The sequence below is a fragment of the Ictalurus punctatus genome, chromosome 20 (assembly GCF_001660625.3).
Source record: "Ictalurus punctatus breed USDA103 chromosome 20, Coco_2.0, whole genome shotgun sequence".
Lineage (NCBI taxonomy): Eukaryota > Metazoa > Chordata > Actinopteri > Siluriformes > Ictaluridae > Ictalurus > Ictalurus punctatus.
The window spans coordinates 495,227-512,726 of NC_030435.2; the positions used below are offsets into that span (position 1 = coordinate 495,227).

General features: G+C 44.5%; 3 protein-coding genes across 4 annotated transcripts in view; 1 reads left to right on the forward strand and 2 right to left on the reverse strand.

Annotated features, from left to right (window-relative positions):
- Window positions 1-1,455: 1,455 nt before the first annotated feature.
- LOC108280630 (alpha-(1,3)-fucosyltransferase 4) lies at window positions 1,456-5,310 on the reverse strand. Its single transcript, XM_017495826.3, has one exon. It carries the CDS (start codon window positions 4,957-4,959, stop codon window positions 3,841-3,843), a length of 1,119 nt encoding a protein of 372 aa, XP_017351315.1. The 5' UTR covers window positions 4,960-5,310; the 3' UTR covers window positions 1,456-3,840.
- A 2,372-nt stretch (window positions 5,311-7,682) lies between these two features.
- Window positions 7,683-10,292, reverse strand: ankrd49 (ankyrin repeat domain 49). The gene is made up of 3 exons (XM_017495827.3): window positions 10,135-10,292; window positions 9,642-9,861; window positions 7,683-8,558 (listed from the first exon to the last, which is right to left on the reverse strand). Exons 2-3 carry the CDS (start codon window positions 9,852-9,854, stop codon window positions 8,106-8,108), a joined length of 666 nt encoding a protein of 221 aa, XP_017351316.1. The 5' UTR covers window positions 9,855-9,861; window positions 10,135-10,292; the 3' UTR covers window positions 7,683-8,105.
- Window positions 10,293-10,627: 335 nt separating this feature from the next.
- Window positions 10,628-17,500, forward strand: part of mre11a (MRE11 homolog A, double strand break repair nuclease) — a 31,284-nt gene continuing 24,411 nt past the window's right edge. For both annotated transcript variants that reach the window (XR_008393062.1, XM_017495825.2), the window contains exons 1-9: window positions 10,628-10,706; window positions 11,037-11,073; window positions 11,271-11,403; window positions 11,660-11,820; window positions 11,936-12,023; window positions 13,042-13,183; window positions 14,991-15,105; window positions 16,118-16,303; window positions 16,516-16,678. Coding sequence is in view for 1 of the 2 variants with exons in the window: in XM_017495825.2 (XP_017351314.1) it covers window positions 11,051-11,073; window positions 11,271-11,403; window positions 11,660-11,820; window positions 11,936-12,023; window positions 13,042-13,183; window positions 14,991-15,105; window positions 16,118-16,303; window positions 16,516-16,678 (1,011 nt within the window). In the remaining variant the exon portion in view is untranslated. The remainder of the gene's footprint in view (window positions 10,707-11,036; window positions 11,074-11,270; window positions 11,404-11,659; window positions 11,821-11,935; window positions 12,024-13,041; window positions 13,184-14,990; window positions 15,106-16,117; window positions 16,304-16,515; window positions 16,679-17,500) is intronic.

Consider the following 17,500-nt stretch of genomic DNA (forward strand, 5'->3'; position numbering starts at 1 on the left):
CATCTCACTCACTCACACTCACTCACTCACACACACACACACACACACACACGGATTTTCATTTAAAAAGTCTTTTTATGTACACTTCTACCATTCCTCATCACTCACTTCACCACGTACATCAGGCCCGATATTGTTCTCGGAAACATTTCAGAACATTCAGGTGGAGGCAGTGTGTGTGTGTGTGTGTGTGTGTGTGTGTGTGTGTGTGTGTGTGTGTGTGTGTGTGTGTGTGTGTGAATACTCTGTCCGTGTTGTGTAGTTGTGTATACATGCATCAATATTTCCTCACACTGTATACAAGTTGTAAAAGAATGTTAAGGTTAATAACATTGTTCGTAGTCAAATTTTCACTGCAGGATCATTTCGACCAATCAGCAGCATTCATTTTGCCAAGCTCCGCCCCCACAGAAAAGTAGCAAGAAGTAAAAAGGATCCTAGAACTACAGTCCAGGAACTAAATTCGACCCTGGTTCCGGCTGTGGAAACACACTTAAAAGTTCTGAAAAGATTACTGTAGTATAAACCTGCCTCGATTTTTACATTCCTGATAAAAAGTTCCTGTCCGGAAAACATGCCTAAAAAGGTTCCTGAAAAGGTTCCCAAGTTTCTGAAAGGATTTCTGAGTTCTTGAAAATGTTCCTGCAAATTGAAATATTTAAGTCCCTACGTTTCAGAAAAGGTTCCTGGGTTCCTACAAAGGTTCCTGCAATGGACACGAGTTACTAAGTTCATGAAAAGGTTCCTGAGGTCCTTTATGTGACAGAATTACGCCTTAAAATTTTTACCTTCCTGACAAGAGTTCTAGAAATGGTACCCTAAGTTCCTGAAAAGGTTCCTGAGTTACTGAAGGTTAATGTGGTAGAAACAGGCCTCAGGTTCTTACAGTCCAATCAGGGTTCCTGTGATGAAAACATGTCTGAAAAGGTTCCTGAAAGGAGTTTCTGGAAAAAGTTCCAGCAAATAAAAAAGTTAATATGTTAAAACCCCATGCGTCAGGTTATGACACTAGTGCGCAGTAAAATCCCTGGTGTCGAATTAACACCCAGAGGGTTCATTTGTGTCCAGTGGACTTCTATAAACACTGGAGGGTGTAAATTCAACACTGAGGATCTTGCTGTGTGGAAAAGTTCCTGGGCTGAAAACATGTTTAAAGTTCCTGGGTTTCTGTAAACAGTTCTGAGTTCCAGAAAAGGTTCCTGCGGTAGAAACATGCTTCAAGTTTTCAGAATCCTGTAACTGTTCTTGTGCTTAAAACATGTCTAAAGCTAAAAATGTCCAACTCTCGCAGGAGGGAAATATACAAAAGCATGCTTCTTTCTCACAGAGACATATTTAGACGTCCCAGAATGCACTGGGGTCCCACCCTGTAACCGTAATGACGGGTCAGCATGTGGGTTTGTGCAGACGCATTCCACACTGCACACTTCTGTGGCTTTTACTTGTGTGTGTGTGTGTGTGTGTGTGTGTGTGTGTGTGTGTGTGTGTGTGTGTGTCTCCATCAGCACTGTGAGATAGCGAGACATACTCAGCACACTCTGAGTAATCACCACAGCTATTTAGAACAATCGCAGACTGACGAAAAATATTTCGAATAAATCCAACAGACATTTCTGTTTTAATAATACTGTATTTACTGTTTAAATTCTCCCACCATGAGGAGCCTCGTTTATTACCCATAATGCACTGCAGGCATAAGTACGGTTTATGTTAACTTGGTCATTATTTGAAATGCCTTATCTTTATGCGCATGCTCGGTACTAATCTCTGACGGCATCCGTAGCATGAAAGATCAAGTCTTACATAATGTTTAATCATTTATTATTTCTCGTGGAGAATTATTTGAATTTCGTCTTGTCGCAGAGATCCGTGGCTTAACAGGGGCAAAAAAAACCCCAGCGATGTCGAAGCGAACGCCTCCGTCAGCACCACCACCTCCACCGAGTCTGCTCCGTCTCCTTACTAACATGTAGGCCAGAAATCCTCTTAAAATATTCGATCTTGCTGTGACCTTCAGATTTCACTGTTTGGGTTCATTCCTAAATCTAATCAGTTTATCTGCTGGTTACAATCGTGCTGTAACTCCAAACAAATCCTACAAACAATCCACCTCTGGTCCTTCAGGCACTGTGGGTCTGAAACTCTCGCATGGACGCACAGATGGAGAAGCTGAAAACACCACCCCCTAGTGGCAGAGGCATAAAACTCATGATTGCAAGGCCACTCATAGTGTCGAAATCCACAAGGTAAACGTTCATTCTGCTCTGAACAATCCACAGCTTTCAATCCAGATCATATGTTTATTTATTCCCTTCCTACACCAGTCGTAATGCTGTTTCTGCAGCAGGTGTGTGCATCATGAATCTTCCTGTGCCGACAAAATGACATTATATACGACAGACCGATCAGAAATGGGGCGTTTTCATTCACTATTAAATGTAGCTTATAAAAAACTGGTAAATATGCAGAAGCGTAAAGCTCTCGTGGATAAACTCCCAGCTTTATTTATTCATCAGGCCAGTAGTTTATTAACTATTAATAATAAAGCTGTAACTGCAGTGAAATAGTCTGTATGACGAGGCTCTGGCCTGAGGGGCTTTAATCGGACCATTTAATTCGCCGTGTGGTCGTCGAGGAGGTTTTAGAAACATTACAACGTGGAGATTAAATCGGTTATTTATTTCAGCTACACAACCATTTAATAATCATTCTGTGATTTGACCTGAAAGAAATCCTTCCATCCGAAACAAATCCATAAATGAAGACGAATCATTTGATGAGGGGAAAGTAATGGCGCCCTAACAGGAGGAGGAGTTAGTGTGTGCCTGCGTTGGACAAGCTGCTTTACTGGAAGATTCACTCAGTGAACCGTTTTAGTCATTTTCATCTTTCTGTGAGATTGACATTTTTATGGAGTTTTGTGGGCGTGGCTAAATATAAATGTGCCATGAAGGCACTTGGTAGCATGCAGCTGATTGGCACTTGACATATACGTGAATCAGTCCTTCCAGGACTTCACAGAAATGAACGCAAAATCAAACCAACTCCGCAACATTCGGAGGAGCTGCAGTTTTCCAAAAAGATTTTCCGCGTCATGTGACGTCATCGCAGCGCAGCTAAAAGGTCTCGTTTACCAACGAACATCACCGCGAAAGAGCGCAGAACTGTTTCCTGCGACTGTGATTTCGCCGAGTCGAGCGGTTTCACGCCGAAAAAAGGACAAAAAAACCCCCAGCAGGTTGCAGCGCAGATATGCAAAAAAGCGGCAGTAAAACCAGTCGAGCGTTTTCAGACGCAGCGATCACCAAAAACTCCACGGAATTCCACGCGCACATGCGTAGGAAGAAGATGATGAAGCGGGACGTTTTACCTCTAACACACGGCTGATAAATGAGGCTCGTCGTGTGCGTTTCGTGTTCGGCCAGACTTCCCTTAAATAACAAACGAGCACGTTGACGGCATCCTGCCCCGAGCTCTGAGATCTTATCCCAATGAATTATCCTCACAGCTTGAGCAGTACTGATGCGTTCAGGAAATGAACCGTGTCTTTGTTTTTTCTGCATGCACACTGTGACCAGGAACATCCACAGAAACACAACCGAAGTTCATCAGACAGCCAGGAGCCGAGGTCATGACACGCCGGGTCATTCGGAAGAAATGAAACAAAACAAGCTTTAACTCAGGACCTGGGACTTATACGCCGAGTTCTCTGAACACATACATCACTGTAGGTGTAGAATTATTGACGGTAGTCCACCTGGCACAATGTATTGGCACCCCTCTCAACCACATCCGTGAGTGAAAAGGGAAAGAACCACCAGCGTGGAGCCGAGAAGTCCCTCAAGACTCAAACCACAACGCCAGGTGTCTAATGGTTTTGTTCACATGGAGGCTGGCTTGCACCGCCTGGCACGCGGCACAGAAGTGCTCCGCCCAGAACGAGGTCACGTGCACGTCGTAGTCCCGCCTCCAGCGCTGGTAACGACGATAGAGGGCGGGGTTACGGTCCAGGTGTTTGAGGTAGGCAGCGAGTGCGCGTGGCCCTTTAAAATCCTCAGCGTGGATGAAGGCGTCGGCAGGAAGGAAGCGCTCGTAGTTCACTCGCGGTGGCCCGAGCACTACAGGAACGGCGCCGGAGACCAGAGCGTTGCGCCAGAGTTTCTCCGTAATGTAGTCCGTGTGACACGAGTTTTCAAACGCGAGGTAGAACTTGTAACGCGAGACCGTTTCCACCACGCTGTCGTTGAGCAGCGGGCGAAAATCACGTCCGTAAATGTCCACGTGCAGGTAAGGCTGCAGTCGGTAGTAGAACTGCACCCTCTCCTGCTCCTCGCTCCAGTTACTGATCACCCACGCTACCAGTCCACGATGACGCTCCACACGGACCGGTCTGTTACCATGGAAACGCCGCCGCTGAAGGTAACCGTAGGGTAGAAAAATATCAGAACCCACACGGTACGACATGGTGAGATTAAACATCCCGTCGAGCCGGTGCAGAAACCCGGAGTGCGACGGAGACTCGAAGTTCATCCAGATCCACTTCTGAGCTGGGGGGCGTGGCTTCTCTGGAAGCTCCTCCCAGTTTATAATCAGCTCACGGTGGTGCATGATGACGGCGTCAGCGTGAGCGTAGGCGCGTCTGTCTGACGTCACGGTGCAGCCTCGAGCGCTGTAGTTCAGCTCGCAGTCGGGAAGAGGAAGTCCACTTCCGAACGGAAGCCACCAGATGAGAAGAGTCGAGTTCTTCATTTCGGGTCGCTGGGTGGGCGTGTCCGGCGCGGGGATCGGCAAAGACAGCAAACTGAGCACGAACAAGATGATCAAACACGACAACATGAGAGCAAAGGCTAGCGCATTCGACTGTGCTTCCACCACGGCGCCGCATGGTTTTTGGCGGGAAAATCTCGGCTTTGCGCGTTTGGGGCATTTCCGTTTTTCCCGCTCGGAGAAAAGTTCCATAAATCCACAAAAAACACGTATTTAAACAGAGAAAACCCCACGTCCTCCTCGGCTCGACCCCGCGGCGTGTTAGAGAAGCATCTGAAGAACCCGCTCTCTCCGTTTAGCGGGAATCTTTGTGTTGTGCGTTAGCAGTTTGTGAGCTTTGTTAGCTTTAGCGCTGTGTGTGTGAGAGTGTGAGTGTGTGTGAGAGTGTGAGTGTGTGTGTGAGTGTGTGTGGGATGTGGTTCGGTCTTCCTGCCCCCTCACTGCCCTGTTTACTCATTTAACAGCTACTTCTTTCAACGGCTCAACGTGGCGGCAGCCAAACTCTCTTTTCAGCCTGAAGGCTTCTTTGTTTTGCCCTCCATATGCCGTGTGTGTGTGTGTGTGTGTGTGAGTGTGTGTGTGTGTGTGTGTGTGTGTGTGTGTGTGGGAACAGTGAACAGGCTTGTAAAGTGAACTAAATAACAACAAACTTGTTTTACAGCATTGCAGCTGTGTAGGAACTGAAACATGGAGCAAGGCGATGCTTTACCGAGAAAAAGTCGATGAGGAGGAAAAATACAGAATACACACTCTCTCACACACTCACACACACTCACACACACTCTCACACTCTCTCACACACTCTCACACACTCTCTCACACACTCACACACTCTCACACACTCTCACACACTCTCACACACTCTCTCACACACTCACACACTCTCTCACACTCTCTCACACACTCTCACACACTCTCTCACACTCTCTCACACACTCTCACACTCTCTCACACTCTCACACACTCTCACACACTCTCTCACACACTCTCACACACTCTCTCACACTCTCTCACACACTCTCACACTCTCTCACACTCTCTCTCACACTCTCACACACTCTCTCACACTCTCACACTCTCTCACACACACTGTCACACTAACACACACTTTTAACCTCTTTGCATAATTGTTTAAAAAGTTTCCTGAATAATTTGCATTTGGATAAACAGCACGCAGTTCACTTCCCGCTTCGTTCACGCTGTACAGCCAAAAGTTTGTGGACACCTGACCATCACACGGATACGCTCCCGAATCTAGTGGAAAACATTCCAGAAGAGTGGAGCATATTATAACAGAGACAGGGGGGATAACTCTGTTAATAACCCTACCCCTAACCCAGGCACATGTGGGTGTGATGGTCAGGTGTCCACACACTTTTGGAAATTGTATTTCCTTATTTTTGGATTTTGTGTATTCATTTGATCCGGTCTTAGACAGACTCTTTCATTTTTAGATCATGATTATTAAAATAAAGAGGTTATTTTCCACCGCCACCCCAGTGACGCCACATGACACGCATCAATAAATCACTTCTTCATGTCTTTATTTCTCCACCTCGGCCGTCACGATCCTCACAGCTGGAGTTTCTGAGACGTGTCTGCGGCGACGCGACGGCTCGCGCCGCTGTGAGGCCGGTGTGTGACGTGTGATGGTTTTGGTGTCTCTAAACCTGACATCAGTGAAGGAACGTTTGTTCTCAGAAGCCCCCACGTCAGGAGAACGGCTTCTGAGAACTCGCACTCTGTGTGAGAATCTCCGAAAAGTACAGAGGAGCGTGTTTTATAATAAAAGCCCACCGTCTGTGGAAGTTCTCTTCTTTCACTCAGCAGCCTGGATCTGAACAAACAGCATGACACTGTCTCACTGCTCCGTCTCACTGTCTCACTGCTCCGTCTCACTGTCTCACTGCTCCGTCTCACTGTCTCACTGCTCCGTCTCACTGTCTCACTGCTCCGTCTCACTGCTCCGTCTCACTGCTCCGTCTCACTGTCTCACTGCTCCGTCTCACTGTCTCACTGCTCCGTCTCTCCGTCTCACTGCTCCGTCTCTCCGTCTCACTGCTCCGTCTCACTGCTCCGTCTCTCCGTCTCTCTGCTCCGTCTCACTGCTCCATCTCACTGCTCCGTCTCTCCGTCTCACTGCTCCGTCTCTCCGTCTGACTGCTCCGTCTCAGAATCGGATTCGAGTGAATTTATTCGTAAATCGTTCGCAGGAGCATTTAAAAAAAGCAGTGTGGACGCTGCTGCTGAAAACCCCGTCTGCGTGTGAAAGTCATTCGTATCGTCTGTTTCGAGTTCGTTGTGTAAATTTATGTACAAGGACACTCAGTAACGTGGACCTGGATCGATGGGTTTCGGATCGTATAACTGTCGATGAGTCAGGGAGATTTTATACTGGGATTACGCTGTCCGGTTTAATTGGCACCACTTTAATGAACATCCTGTCAGTTCCTCTAGGATTACACCCTCGCAGAAATTAACGCACAATCAAGCAGACGCCGCAGTGTTCGTCACGCTTGCACCTTTTCTTTCAGTCATTTCATATTAATGAGAAACTAAGAATTTTGTCACATGACAAACGTGAGCGTTTACAGGATCTGTATTTATTACACAACTATAAAATACGTTAAAGGGTAGAAGGCTCCGAGTAAACGCTGCTATCGTAAAAAAAGTTCATCGTGAGTTCGAATCCTGACGACGTCACAGCCGTCCGTGACCCGGGACTCAACGCAACAAAGCGGCCCACGGGGTGGGAGGGGCCTAATCTCTCTCACCTGTCAATCAGTAGCCGGTCTGTGGCATCTTTGAGCTCATGTATGTGGAAGAGGGCAGACAGGGCTTTCCTCCGAGTTTGTTGTGATGCAGCATGAGCAATCAAACAACACAAAAAGAGAACAAACAAACAAACACAATAACTCACTTCCTGTTTGTTGTTTATTGATTGTCCAAGTGACTTTCTCAGTGTTATTAGTGTTATTGTCGCTCAGAACATGACGTTTAGATGCTGTTCCACACACGAGACGAGACGAATTCCGCTGTCCCTTTCCCCCTGTAAATAAATCATCCGTAAATCATGCATTAGGTCACGAGACTGTGTGAAAACACGACCCACAGCAATATTGTACTTCACTTTCATTACAGTTTCTGAGTAAAAGTGAGGGATTATTCAGGGATTATTGATACCGGGATCAGTATCGCTGCATCTCTAGTAATAGCGAGTTTCATTGATAAAAATGATTCTTCAGTCAGAGAAACATTTCCGGGGATTTCAGAACCTTTCAGAGATCTCGCGCTTTCTCCCTGCTGCACATTTTGTCCAAAAACCGTACACCTGGATCTCAGCAGACGTTGTTGCACGGCTCCGCGATCTCGAACAGGCCGAAGTGGGCCGTTTTCCTGAGCGCGATGTCGTACGCCGTCTCCCCGGCGCTGTTCCTCAGTCCCGCCTGCAGGCTGCGCTGAGACAGCAGAAGCTCGAGGGTCTGCAGCGCTGCAGGGTTTCCCGCTGCGAGCTGCAGAGGTGTAAGCTGACCGTTGGTCATGGCGTTGACCTCTGACCCCCGGCGCAGGAGACATGACGCGATGGCGACGTGTCCCCAGCAGGAGGCGCTGTGCAGAGGCGTCCAGCCGTCCAACGTCCTGGCGTGTAGGTCAGCGCCCGAATCCAGAAGGAAGGACACGACGAGGGCGTGGCCGCTGTATGACGCACGGTGGAGAGGCGTGTAACCGTCGTCGTCACGGCAGTTAAGGAGGGACGGATCGGACGCAGCCAGACGCTCCACTGTGGACAACTACAGACACGTTTCAGAGAAATATACGATCAAACAAACACAAATATTCAACAACAAAAAATTATCCAAATGGGCAAAAAATAAAATAGTAATAAAATGTATAGAATTAATATTTTAGCTTTAAAGTTATTCAATTTTATATTAATATAGTACATATATATTTAAATATGAGAGCGAGATACAGTAAATCTAATATAAAAGTTATCGTTCTGATTAAAAAAGAAATACAAAAACAAATGTAATACATATTTTAGCAATAGATTAAATCATAATTTTAAAAATATCAAATATCTAAAAGAGTTCTCTTTAAAAAGTACATTCACCAGTAACCAGTGTCTCTACTAACCAAACACACACACTATTGTACATCACAGTATTCACCACACAGATGGACGAGTGTGTGTGTGTTTGTGAAATACACTCGGTCTCGGTTGATGCGGAGACCTTCCCATTGCACCATGAGGCACACGCACAACTCCGCTGCACTACACTCCCATCCCACTCTTTGAATGAAATTGTCTGATCAATGAATAAATGCAAATAACAGACGTCACTAATCTCAATCTCGTATTTTCGTGGGTGCCATAAATTTTGCTTCATTCACGCATTACATTTACAAAGATGTTGTTTATATTAGGGCTGGGCGATACGACAAAAATATCACATCATGATACTTCAACTCTTTATTATTATTATTATTATTATTATTATTATTATTATGCACTGCACCAAAATTTTCAGACTCGCTACGTGTGTAACGTGTTTGTACTCATTCTTCATCCGTCTCTTCCAGGGTGTATCCCGACGTTCACCAAGCGTTCCAGGGACAGACTCCGGATAACAAGTCAGTAAGTAAAGCAGGAAGGAAGGGTGTGTGGAAGGAAGGGAGTAAAGAAAGAAGGTAGTACAGATGTCAGTAAAGAAGGAATTAGTAAGAAAGGAAGGAAGTGCAGAAGTAAGTAATAAAAAGATGTAAGTAAAGAAGGGAGGGAGGAAGTAAGTATGGACAGAGGGAGAGAGGGAGAGAATGTAATCACATCATACACTAAGACTCAGATGATTATAAAGATAAAGCTGATTTACTCGGTTCTTCTCAGCAGCCCAGAGCATCAGCTCCACAGGATTATCTTTTCGTCTGAGTTCCTCTTCTTGATACCATTCCTCACTGTGCTGTCCTTCATCATCCTCATCGTAACTGTCTTCTTCCTCGTCCCAGCCGCTCTCCGTCCTCACAGGGATCATGTGGCTGTGGGTTTCTAACAGCTCCAGCTGGTCAAATCCTTCTGGAAACTCCATGACCTGTCTGAGGAGCAGAAGAAGAAGAAGAAGAAAGAAAGCTGCATGTAGATACATTCCCCAAAAATAAATTAATTAAAACAAAGTGAAGATGCATTCATATACTATAATATATACGTGCATATAATACCACAGCTACATCCTAATAGTCTGATCTACTAGAAGTCTGATCTAACGGCAGCAAAGTGAAATCTTTCCCAGCGTTTTCTCTTGTTTACAGCCTTTATTTACTCCTTATTTATGTCTTTATTTATTTACTGACACGCGCGACGGAACTTACCAGTGCTATAACACAGTATTAAGAGAATTTCCATACAGCTTGAAAAATATATCGGGGTAAATCTATAGCTTTGTTTTTAAATGAGATGTATTGGTAATAACTACATTTCGGGAATACACGCTCAACCACTTCCTGGATTGGGACAAAAAAATCCCGCCTACTGCTCGCTGATTGGCTAATACTGCAGCGCCTCCGATTTGACAGTCCAATCAGAGGGCGACTCGCAACTATCGGCTACACGGCTACACATGCTAGCGTAGCATGGCTAGCGTGAAAAAAAGTATGTTTAACGTTTTTAACGTACATTTAATCTGTATTTTTGTGATTAATGAGGAAAAATGACTTTTTACAAAATAAATTTAAACACCAATCTACATTAATAATCGCTATAGCGTCTGATTCACGTTCTGGGAAATGTAGTTTATTTTACAATCGTATGAACGCGTTTGTGAAGAACTTGAACTACATTTCCCGTGATGCTTAACATTTCGCGCGAACACGTTTTTGAGAACTTCCGGGCTGAAAATATCCGTGTGTGTACGTTCTCGTTTCTCTGTGTCGGTAGATGTGAGGTAAATGAGCATTACAATGTTTTCAATTTTGTTTTAAATATTTTTTTTTTATCGTTTTAACAAACTTCCCTTTTTATCGACGCACTTCAGCATTGTTCTTAGGAACATTTCTATCCGACTTTCTTGCTAGTTGTTTGTTAGTGAACTGTTAAAGACACTAAACTAACATAAACAATACGGATAAACTCGGTCACGGAATAGTCTCTTATCCAACAAGACAATACATTTTATTTATATTAAAACTGTAATTGCACCTAACAAGCTGTTTCCATTTCTCTGTCCTCGGGTTCACTTCCAATTTTAACCCTATTCAATTCATTAAACACACAGGTGACGTAATCAACATGACGTCATCAGGAAATACAATGTAGGTGCACTGATTTTGTTTTGTTTTGTTTTGTTTTGTTTATGCATTGTCCAGTCATGTCCAGTGTGAATTTTGTATGAGAAATGAATGTAGATGTAGGGCTTTTTATATATATACACTAAAACAACAACCTCTCTCTGATCTGTAATCATAACCATGCCTCTGATCCTGTTTATTCCTCTCTATGTGACGTTTAGAGATGATGAGGACACGTTTAAGATCCTCGTCGCCACTGATATCCACCTGGGTTACCTGGAGAAGGATGCCATCAGAGGCAATGACACGTTCGTTACGTTCGAAGAGATCATGAAGTGCGCAGAACAAAACGATGTAAGGAATGCACACACACACACACACAGATGTGTACCTGAAGGACAGAGCAAAAACCTTTTGACTTTCTATCTTTAAAACAAAAAGAGATGCAGGACATGGTGATATTTTGTCAGTGTGGTTAGACGTTGATAAACAGAAGCAAAGAACTGCATGTCAGTGATCAGCTTTACCCAGGCTACTCCTTTAACAATGAAAGAGAATAAATCAGTGCAATTAAATAATACACACATACACTGTGTTCCCTGTGTGTCAGGTGGACTTGGTGTTGCTGGGTGGAGATCTCTTCCATGAAAACAAGCCTTCACGTAAAGCTCTGTACAGCTGCATGGAGGTGATGAGGAACTACTGCATGGGCGATAAACCGATCCTGTTCGAGATCATCAGCGACCAGGCCGTCAACTTCGGGAACAGCAAGTACGCCACGACGCTAATAACGTTATTCGTCTCCGCCGTGTTCACTGTAACACGAGTGCGTGTATGAACCTGCTGAGAGATCTGAGATGTGACTCGTACCTGTTTGATTTCTCAGGTTCCCGTGGGTGAACTACCAGGACAAGAACCTGAATGTCTCCATCCCTATATTCAGCATTCACGGGAACCACGATGATCCGACCGGGGTGAGAGAGAGTGTGTTTTAGAAATGTGTCAGGTCTATTACATGATCAATAAGTTGATTGTGTTCCTATAACAGCTCCAGTTCCCATCCCGAGTGTGAGGAAAAGCAAAAACCAGCCCAGAATGTGGTCTTGGTACAGAGTCATTTGAAAAATGCAGTCATATGTTGTGGAGTTTGTTACCCTCCATTTATACCCTTCACATCTGCCCTACACATCTGCCCTACACATCTTCCCTACACATCTACCCTCTACTTATACCTTACATATCTGCCCCAACATCTATCCTCCACATCTGGCCTTTAGTCCGGTGTACTCTGAGGGTAAAACAGTTCATCCTGTAGACATAGGGCTCATCCACAGCACTAATATTAACTGTAAAATGTCAATATGATTTCTCCCTCTCTCCTTTCGCCGAGCCCCACACGAATTTATGGAGATACTAGAGATCCAGATCCTCTCTGCCTCTGGATGGAGCTCAAATCTTCTTTAATTCCAGACTGCTGGGACTACGGCTGCTCCTAACGCCATACAGACTTCAGATAAATCCATAATGAACTTTTTCACACTATCTGTTGTTACCCAGATGAGGACGGGTTCCTTCTGAGTCGGGTTCCTCTCAAGGTTTCTTCCTCTTAAAACATCTTGGGGAGTTTTTCCTCGCCACCGTCGCCACTCAGTGGCTTGCTCAGTCGGGATAAATTCGCACCTTTAATATCTGTACACCGTGTTGATATTTCTGTAAAGCTGCTTTGAGACAATGTCTATTGTAAAAAGCGCTATACAGATAAAATTGAATTGAATTGAATTCTGTGAAAAGTGATTTTTCTGGATCAATAAACCGACCGAAAATGAAAGAGTTTATCCACTGACTAAAAAATCTGTTTATTACTTTTGGACTTTTTATTATTACCATGACTCATTCTGTAAATACGAGAGTTTATATTTCTGAAATGCGATCGCCCACATCACCTGTGTGTGTGTGTGTGTGTGTGTGTGTGTGTGTGTGTGTGTTTCTCAGCCTGGTGGTCTGTGTGTTCTGGACGTGCTGAGTTGTGCCGGTCTGGTGAATCATTTTGGACGCAGTCATTCGGTGGAGAAAGTGGAGATCAGTCCCATACTACTGGAGAAAGGAAGCACCAAGATCGCTCTGTACGGCCTCGGTGAGCTTTTATCTTCATCAGCGAGGGACGTGTTATTTGTAGACTCTCTCTCTTCCCAGTCCAGGAAGAAGATGTTACGCGTGTTATTTGTCTCCTGTGTTTACTTTGTGTTTAAATGATTCAGGAGTCGACTGTATTCCTGAATAAATGGTGAAACACTTGACTTTATCCCAGCGGTCCTGATTAACAGTAAATAATGAAATAACACCGTACCTGGCAGAGGACTGACGCCCGTTAGCACGTCTACGAGAAATAAATAATTCCCTGCTTTAAATGACAGCACTGGCAGCAGAATGTGAGCGTCGGTGAAAGCGGTTCTAATCGTGTGGATGTGAATGACTCTCCTGAGACTGCACTGAATTGGTTTTGGCGTTCATAACATTTTATAAAACTTATAATTAAGCAGCCAGCGTACCGTAACTCTTCATATTAGACGCAGATGGACATCAGCTATCTTACAGCTGATACTGGCTTCACGAGTCGAGTCACCATTTATATATATATATATATATATATATTCTCCCCACACACCAATCAAGGGTGTGCAAACTTTCACACTCAGTCCTGTCTGTAGGAGTTTTATTCTGTATTACACTCTTTATTCTCTCACATACGTCACACACACACACACACACACACACACACACAAACACACACGTCACACACTCGGACTGATGATTATCACACTGTTTAATAGCACTTTCACATTCCACTCTCTTTGTAAATGTTTTATTTTTTTAATGTTTAATAAATTATTTAACTGTGTGTGTGTGTGTGTGTGTCCCACAGTATGGGTTGTTTTTTAAATAATATTTTTAATAATGTAGAGATGAGTGGATTATAAGAAGCTCTCACTGCGTTTTTACACAGCTCTGTTATTGAACTACTCTTTATAACACACACACACACACACACACACACACACACACACACACACACACACACAAGCAGTAGTTTTACTGGTTTCCTCTCACTTTTTTCTTGCTCTTCTCTCTCTCTCTCGTTTCAGGTATTTTTTTCACCTTTTCCCTCTCCTCTTTCTTCTCCCCCAATATTATTCTTCCACCATCTTATTGTGTTCGATATCTCTCTCCTCTGATCACTTCCTCTGTGTGTGTGTGTGTGTGTGAGTGTAAGTGCCCTACAGAAAGCCATAGGATATTTGAAAGGCATATCATCTTGTCCTGAAGTGTGTGTGTTTGTGTGAGTGCACTTAAAGTTCAGAGACACACACACACACACACACACACACACACACACAGAAAACTGAAAGTGTCAGTCTACAGCTCTGTTCTCTAACAAACACTGTATTTTGAGTCAATTTAACCAAAATGTTTTTCTTCTGCAGTATTTTTCATTTCAAGTCTTTTCACTTTAGTGTGTGTGTGTGAGAGAGAGAGAGAGAGAGAGAGAGAGAGAGAGAGAGAGACTCAGGAGGATAAACACACAGCTCGGTGTTGCTGTGATGGAGATGGAGATGCAGGAGGGTTGATTGTGAATGCTAATGTGTAAAGTGGAGAAATGATGAGCTGTGGGAGGAAAATGTCATGACCCTCAGCTATTCATTTATACACACACACACACACACACACACACACACACACAGTGTTTCACTTTTCTTCATGTCCTCCTGAGTTTTAATTTGCACACCTTGTAATCTTTAGTGCTTTAGTGCTTGAGACTGTATTATAAGGAAGGGGGCGGAGCCATGTGGCTTCAATTCTCTTTGGGGCGGGGCTAATTTTCAGGATGGAAAAATGACAGAAGTCCAAAATGATGAAAGTTGCGCTGAAATGTCTCTGTCCAGGCTCGATCCCGGATGAGAGGCTGTTCCGGATGTTTGTTAATAAACAGGTGACTATGCTCCGCCCCCGCGAGGACGAGAACGCCTGGTTCAATCTGTTAGTCATCCATCAGAACAGGTACGACTCGGACAACGAAGTGTTTCCATGTTAGAAATGTCCAAGAACTCTTTAGGAAGAGTTTAACAATTTCAGGCTCGTGTATGTGCGAGAGATGGAGAGACACACACACACACACACACACACACACACACACACACACACACACACACACACACACTTAATCCTGTAACATGTTCCCTAGCATTTTTCTTTATGATGATAAATCAGTCCTGGACTGCTTCAGGAACAAACAGGAGACTTTCATTTTTAATTCAGTAATAAACTATTTATAAACACGTAATACACACTGAACTAATTTACACTCCACAGCAGCGCTCTGTTGATATGTTAGTAAATACTTCAACTTTTTTTGGCTACATCACCCTCTTTCAATGACAATTGAAATTCGGATCCGATTTAATTAAAGACACCGACGGAGCCGAATCGTCCTGAATCCTAAACGATCCCGAATCGCTCATTAACGATTCTAATTGTTTATAAAGTGATTATGTAACTGACTGGAAAGACTCTGATGGGGTTAAACAGAACCTCTTTACGTAGACCCGCTCCGGATCATCAACATCACGTGCAGGTACAAACTGAATCGTATCGTATCCTTATCTTCTCACATTCACTGTTTCATCAGACATCATCTCGTATCATGTGGAAGTCTGAGGTTTACTTTACATTACTACCGCCTGTACTATAATCATAATCATGATCATAATCATATGAATAACAGGTGATATGTAAATATTTTCAGTCTTAACACAGTCCATTTTCACCTTAAGGTTTGCAGGGAAAAAAACAAGTCTGGCTAATTTAACTAATCTCACACACACACACACACACACTAACGTCAATGACCCTGTTATCTTTTAAACTCAGCACATGAAGAGAAAAGCGTCTTCATTATTTGGGAAAATGTTGCTTCTTCTTTTTAGTTCTGATCTGAGGATTTGTGCAGGCACTTAATGAGCACACGTGTGTGTGCGTGTGTGTGTGTGTGTGTGTGTGTGTGTGCATGCAGGAGTAAACACGGTGCCACTAACTACATCCCCGAGCAGTTTCTGGACGATTTCCTGGACCTGGTGATTTGGGGCCACGAGCACGAGTGTAAAATCACTCCGGTCCGAAATGAGCAGCAGCTTTTCTACGTTACGCAGCCGGGCAGCTCCGTTGTCACCTCACTGTCTCCTGGGGAAGCTGTCAAAAAGTACACACACACACACACACACACACACCTATATCACCCCATTCTATACTCTTCTTTTCCTGTCTCTCTACACACAGCAGTCCATTTATAAACTCTCCGTAACCTTCCTGTTAACTCCTTCTAATCGCTACACACACTCGTACACTAGGGAGATTCATTTTCAGATTGTGACAGGGCGATGTGTGTGTGTGTGTGTGTGTGTGTGTGTGTAGGCACATCGGCTTGCTCCGGGTGAAAGGCAGGAAGATGAGCATGCAGAAGATTCCTCTACGCACAGTGAGACAGTTCTTTATTCAGGACGTGACTCTTTCGGATTTCTTCAGCCCTGAGATGCCCAACGTCACACAAAAAATGCAGGCTTTCTGCATGCAGAAGGTAAAACACACACACACGCACACACACACACACGCCTTGTTACCTTCCCGCTTTCAGTGTCGCTGGTGCGATTCGGCTCGGGGAGGCGTAGGGAATACTGAGTCACGGGGACCGCTGAGGCGTGGGAAATGCAGAAGTTTGAGGCTCCTCCCACTCTGTAATTGCGGTGTCTATGTTGGGAGAGCAGGTCGGCATGTGTTCCCTGCTGCACAGTAAAATCACTCACACTGATAAACATCTTTTGGCTTTTAAACACCCCGGCTGTGTCGAAGGTCATCACACTCGAGTGTGTGCTGCATGACGTAGACACGCGGCCGGGGTTTGGGACAGGTTTAATCTCGGCTCCGAGCCATCATGCAGCGCTGCTCCTTTCTGACCTGCTGGATGAAAATCAAACCTCACGCGTGTTTAATGATTGATTCCGAAACCCTGTTAGATGCCTGCGGTCGGTTCACTGCACTGCTCTGCGCCAGTCCTGCTTCAGAATGTCACGCTAATAACCACGAATAAACACGCAGAAGAGGTGCGGACTCCGTCAGGTCCGGATCCGAGCGACAACACGGACAACAAGGAGAACACGGACAACAAGGAGAACAAGGACAACAAGGAGAACAAGGGCGGGTATCCACACGGTCACGATGTCTGAATAGAGGTGTGGAATATTACAGCGTTCAGACGACCTCGAGGGAGAAAAATCACTCGTTAGAAAACCCGAAACAATTTCTTAGAACTCGCATCAACATTCCTTTGATGTTAAACGACATGATACAAAAACCTTTGATACAAAAATCAGCTGCGTGTTAGATTCTGAACAGAAGCACA

What these genes read in the sequence shown, in the direction of transcription:
- LOC108280630 (XM_017495826.3), bottom strand. Translation starts at nt 4,959, where the DNA reads ATGGAACTTTTCTCCGAGCGGGAAAAACGGAAATGCCCCAAACGCGCA.
- ankrd49 (XM_017495827.3), bottom strand. Translation starts at nt 9,854, where the DNA reads ATGGAGTTTCCAGAAGGATTTGACCAGCTGGAGCTGTTAGAAACCCAC. An exon ending in GGGCTGCTGAGAAGAACCGA is followed by an intron (nt 8,559 to 9,641) that starts GTAAATCAGCTT and finishes ACGTGTCTGTAG; the next exon opens with TTGTCCACAGTGGAGCGTCT.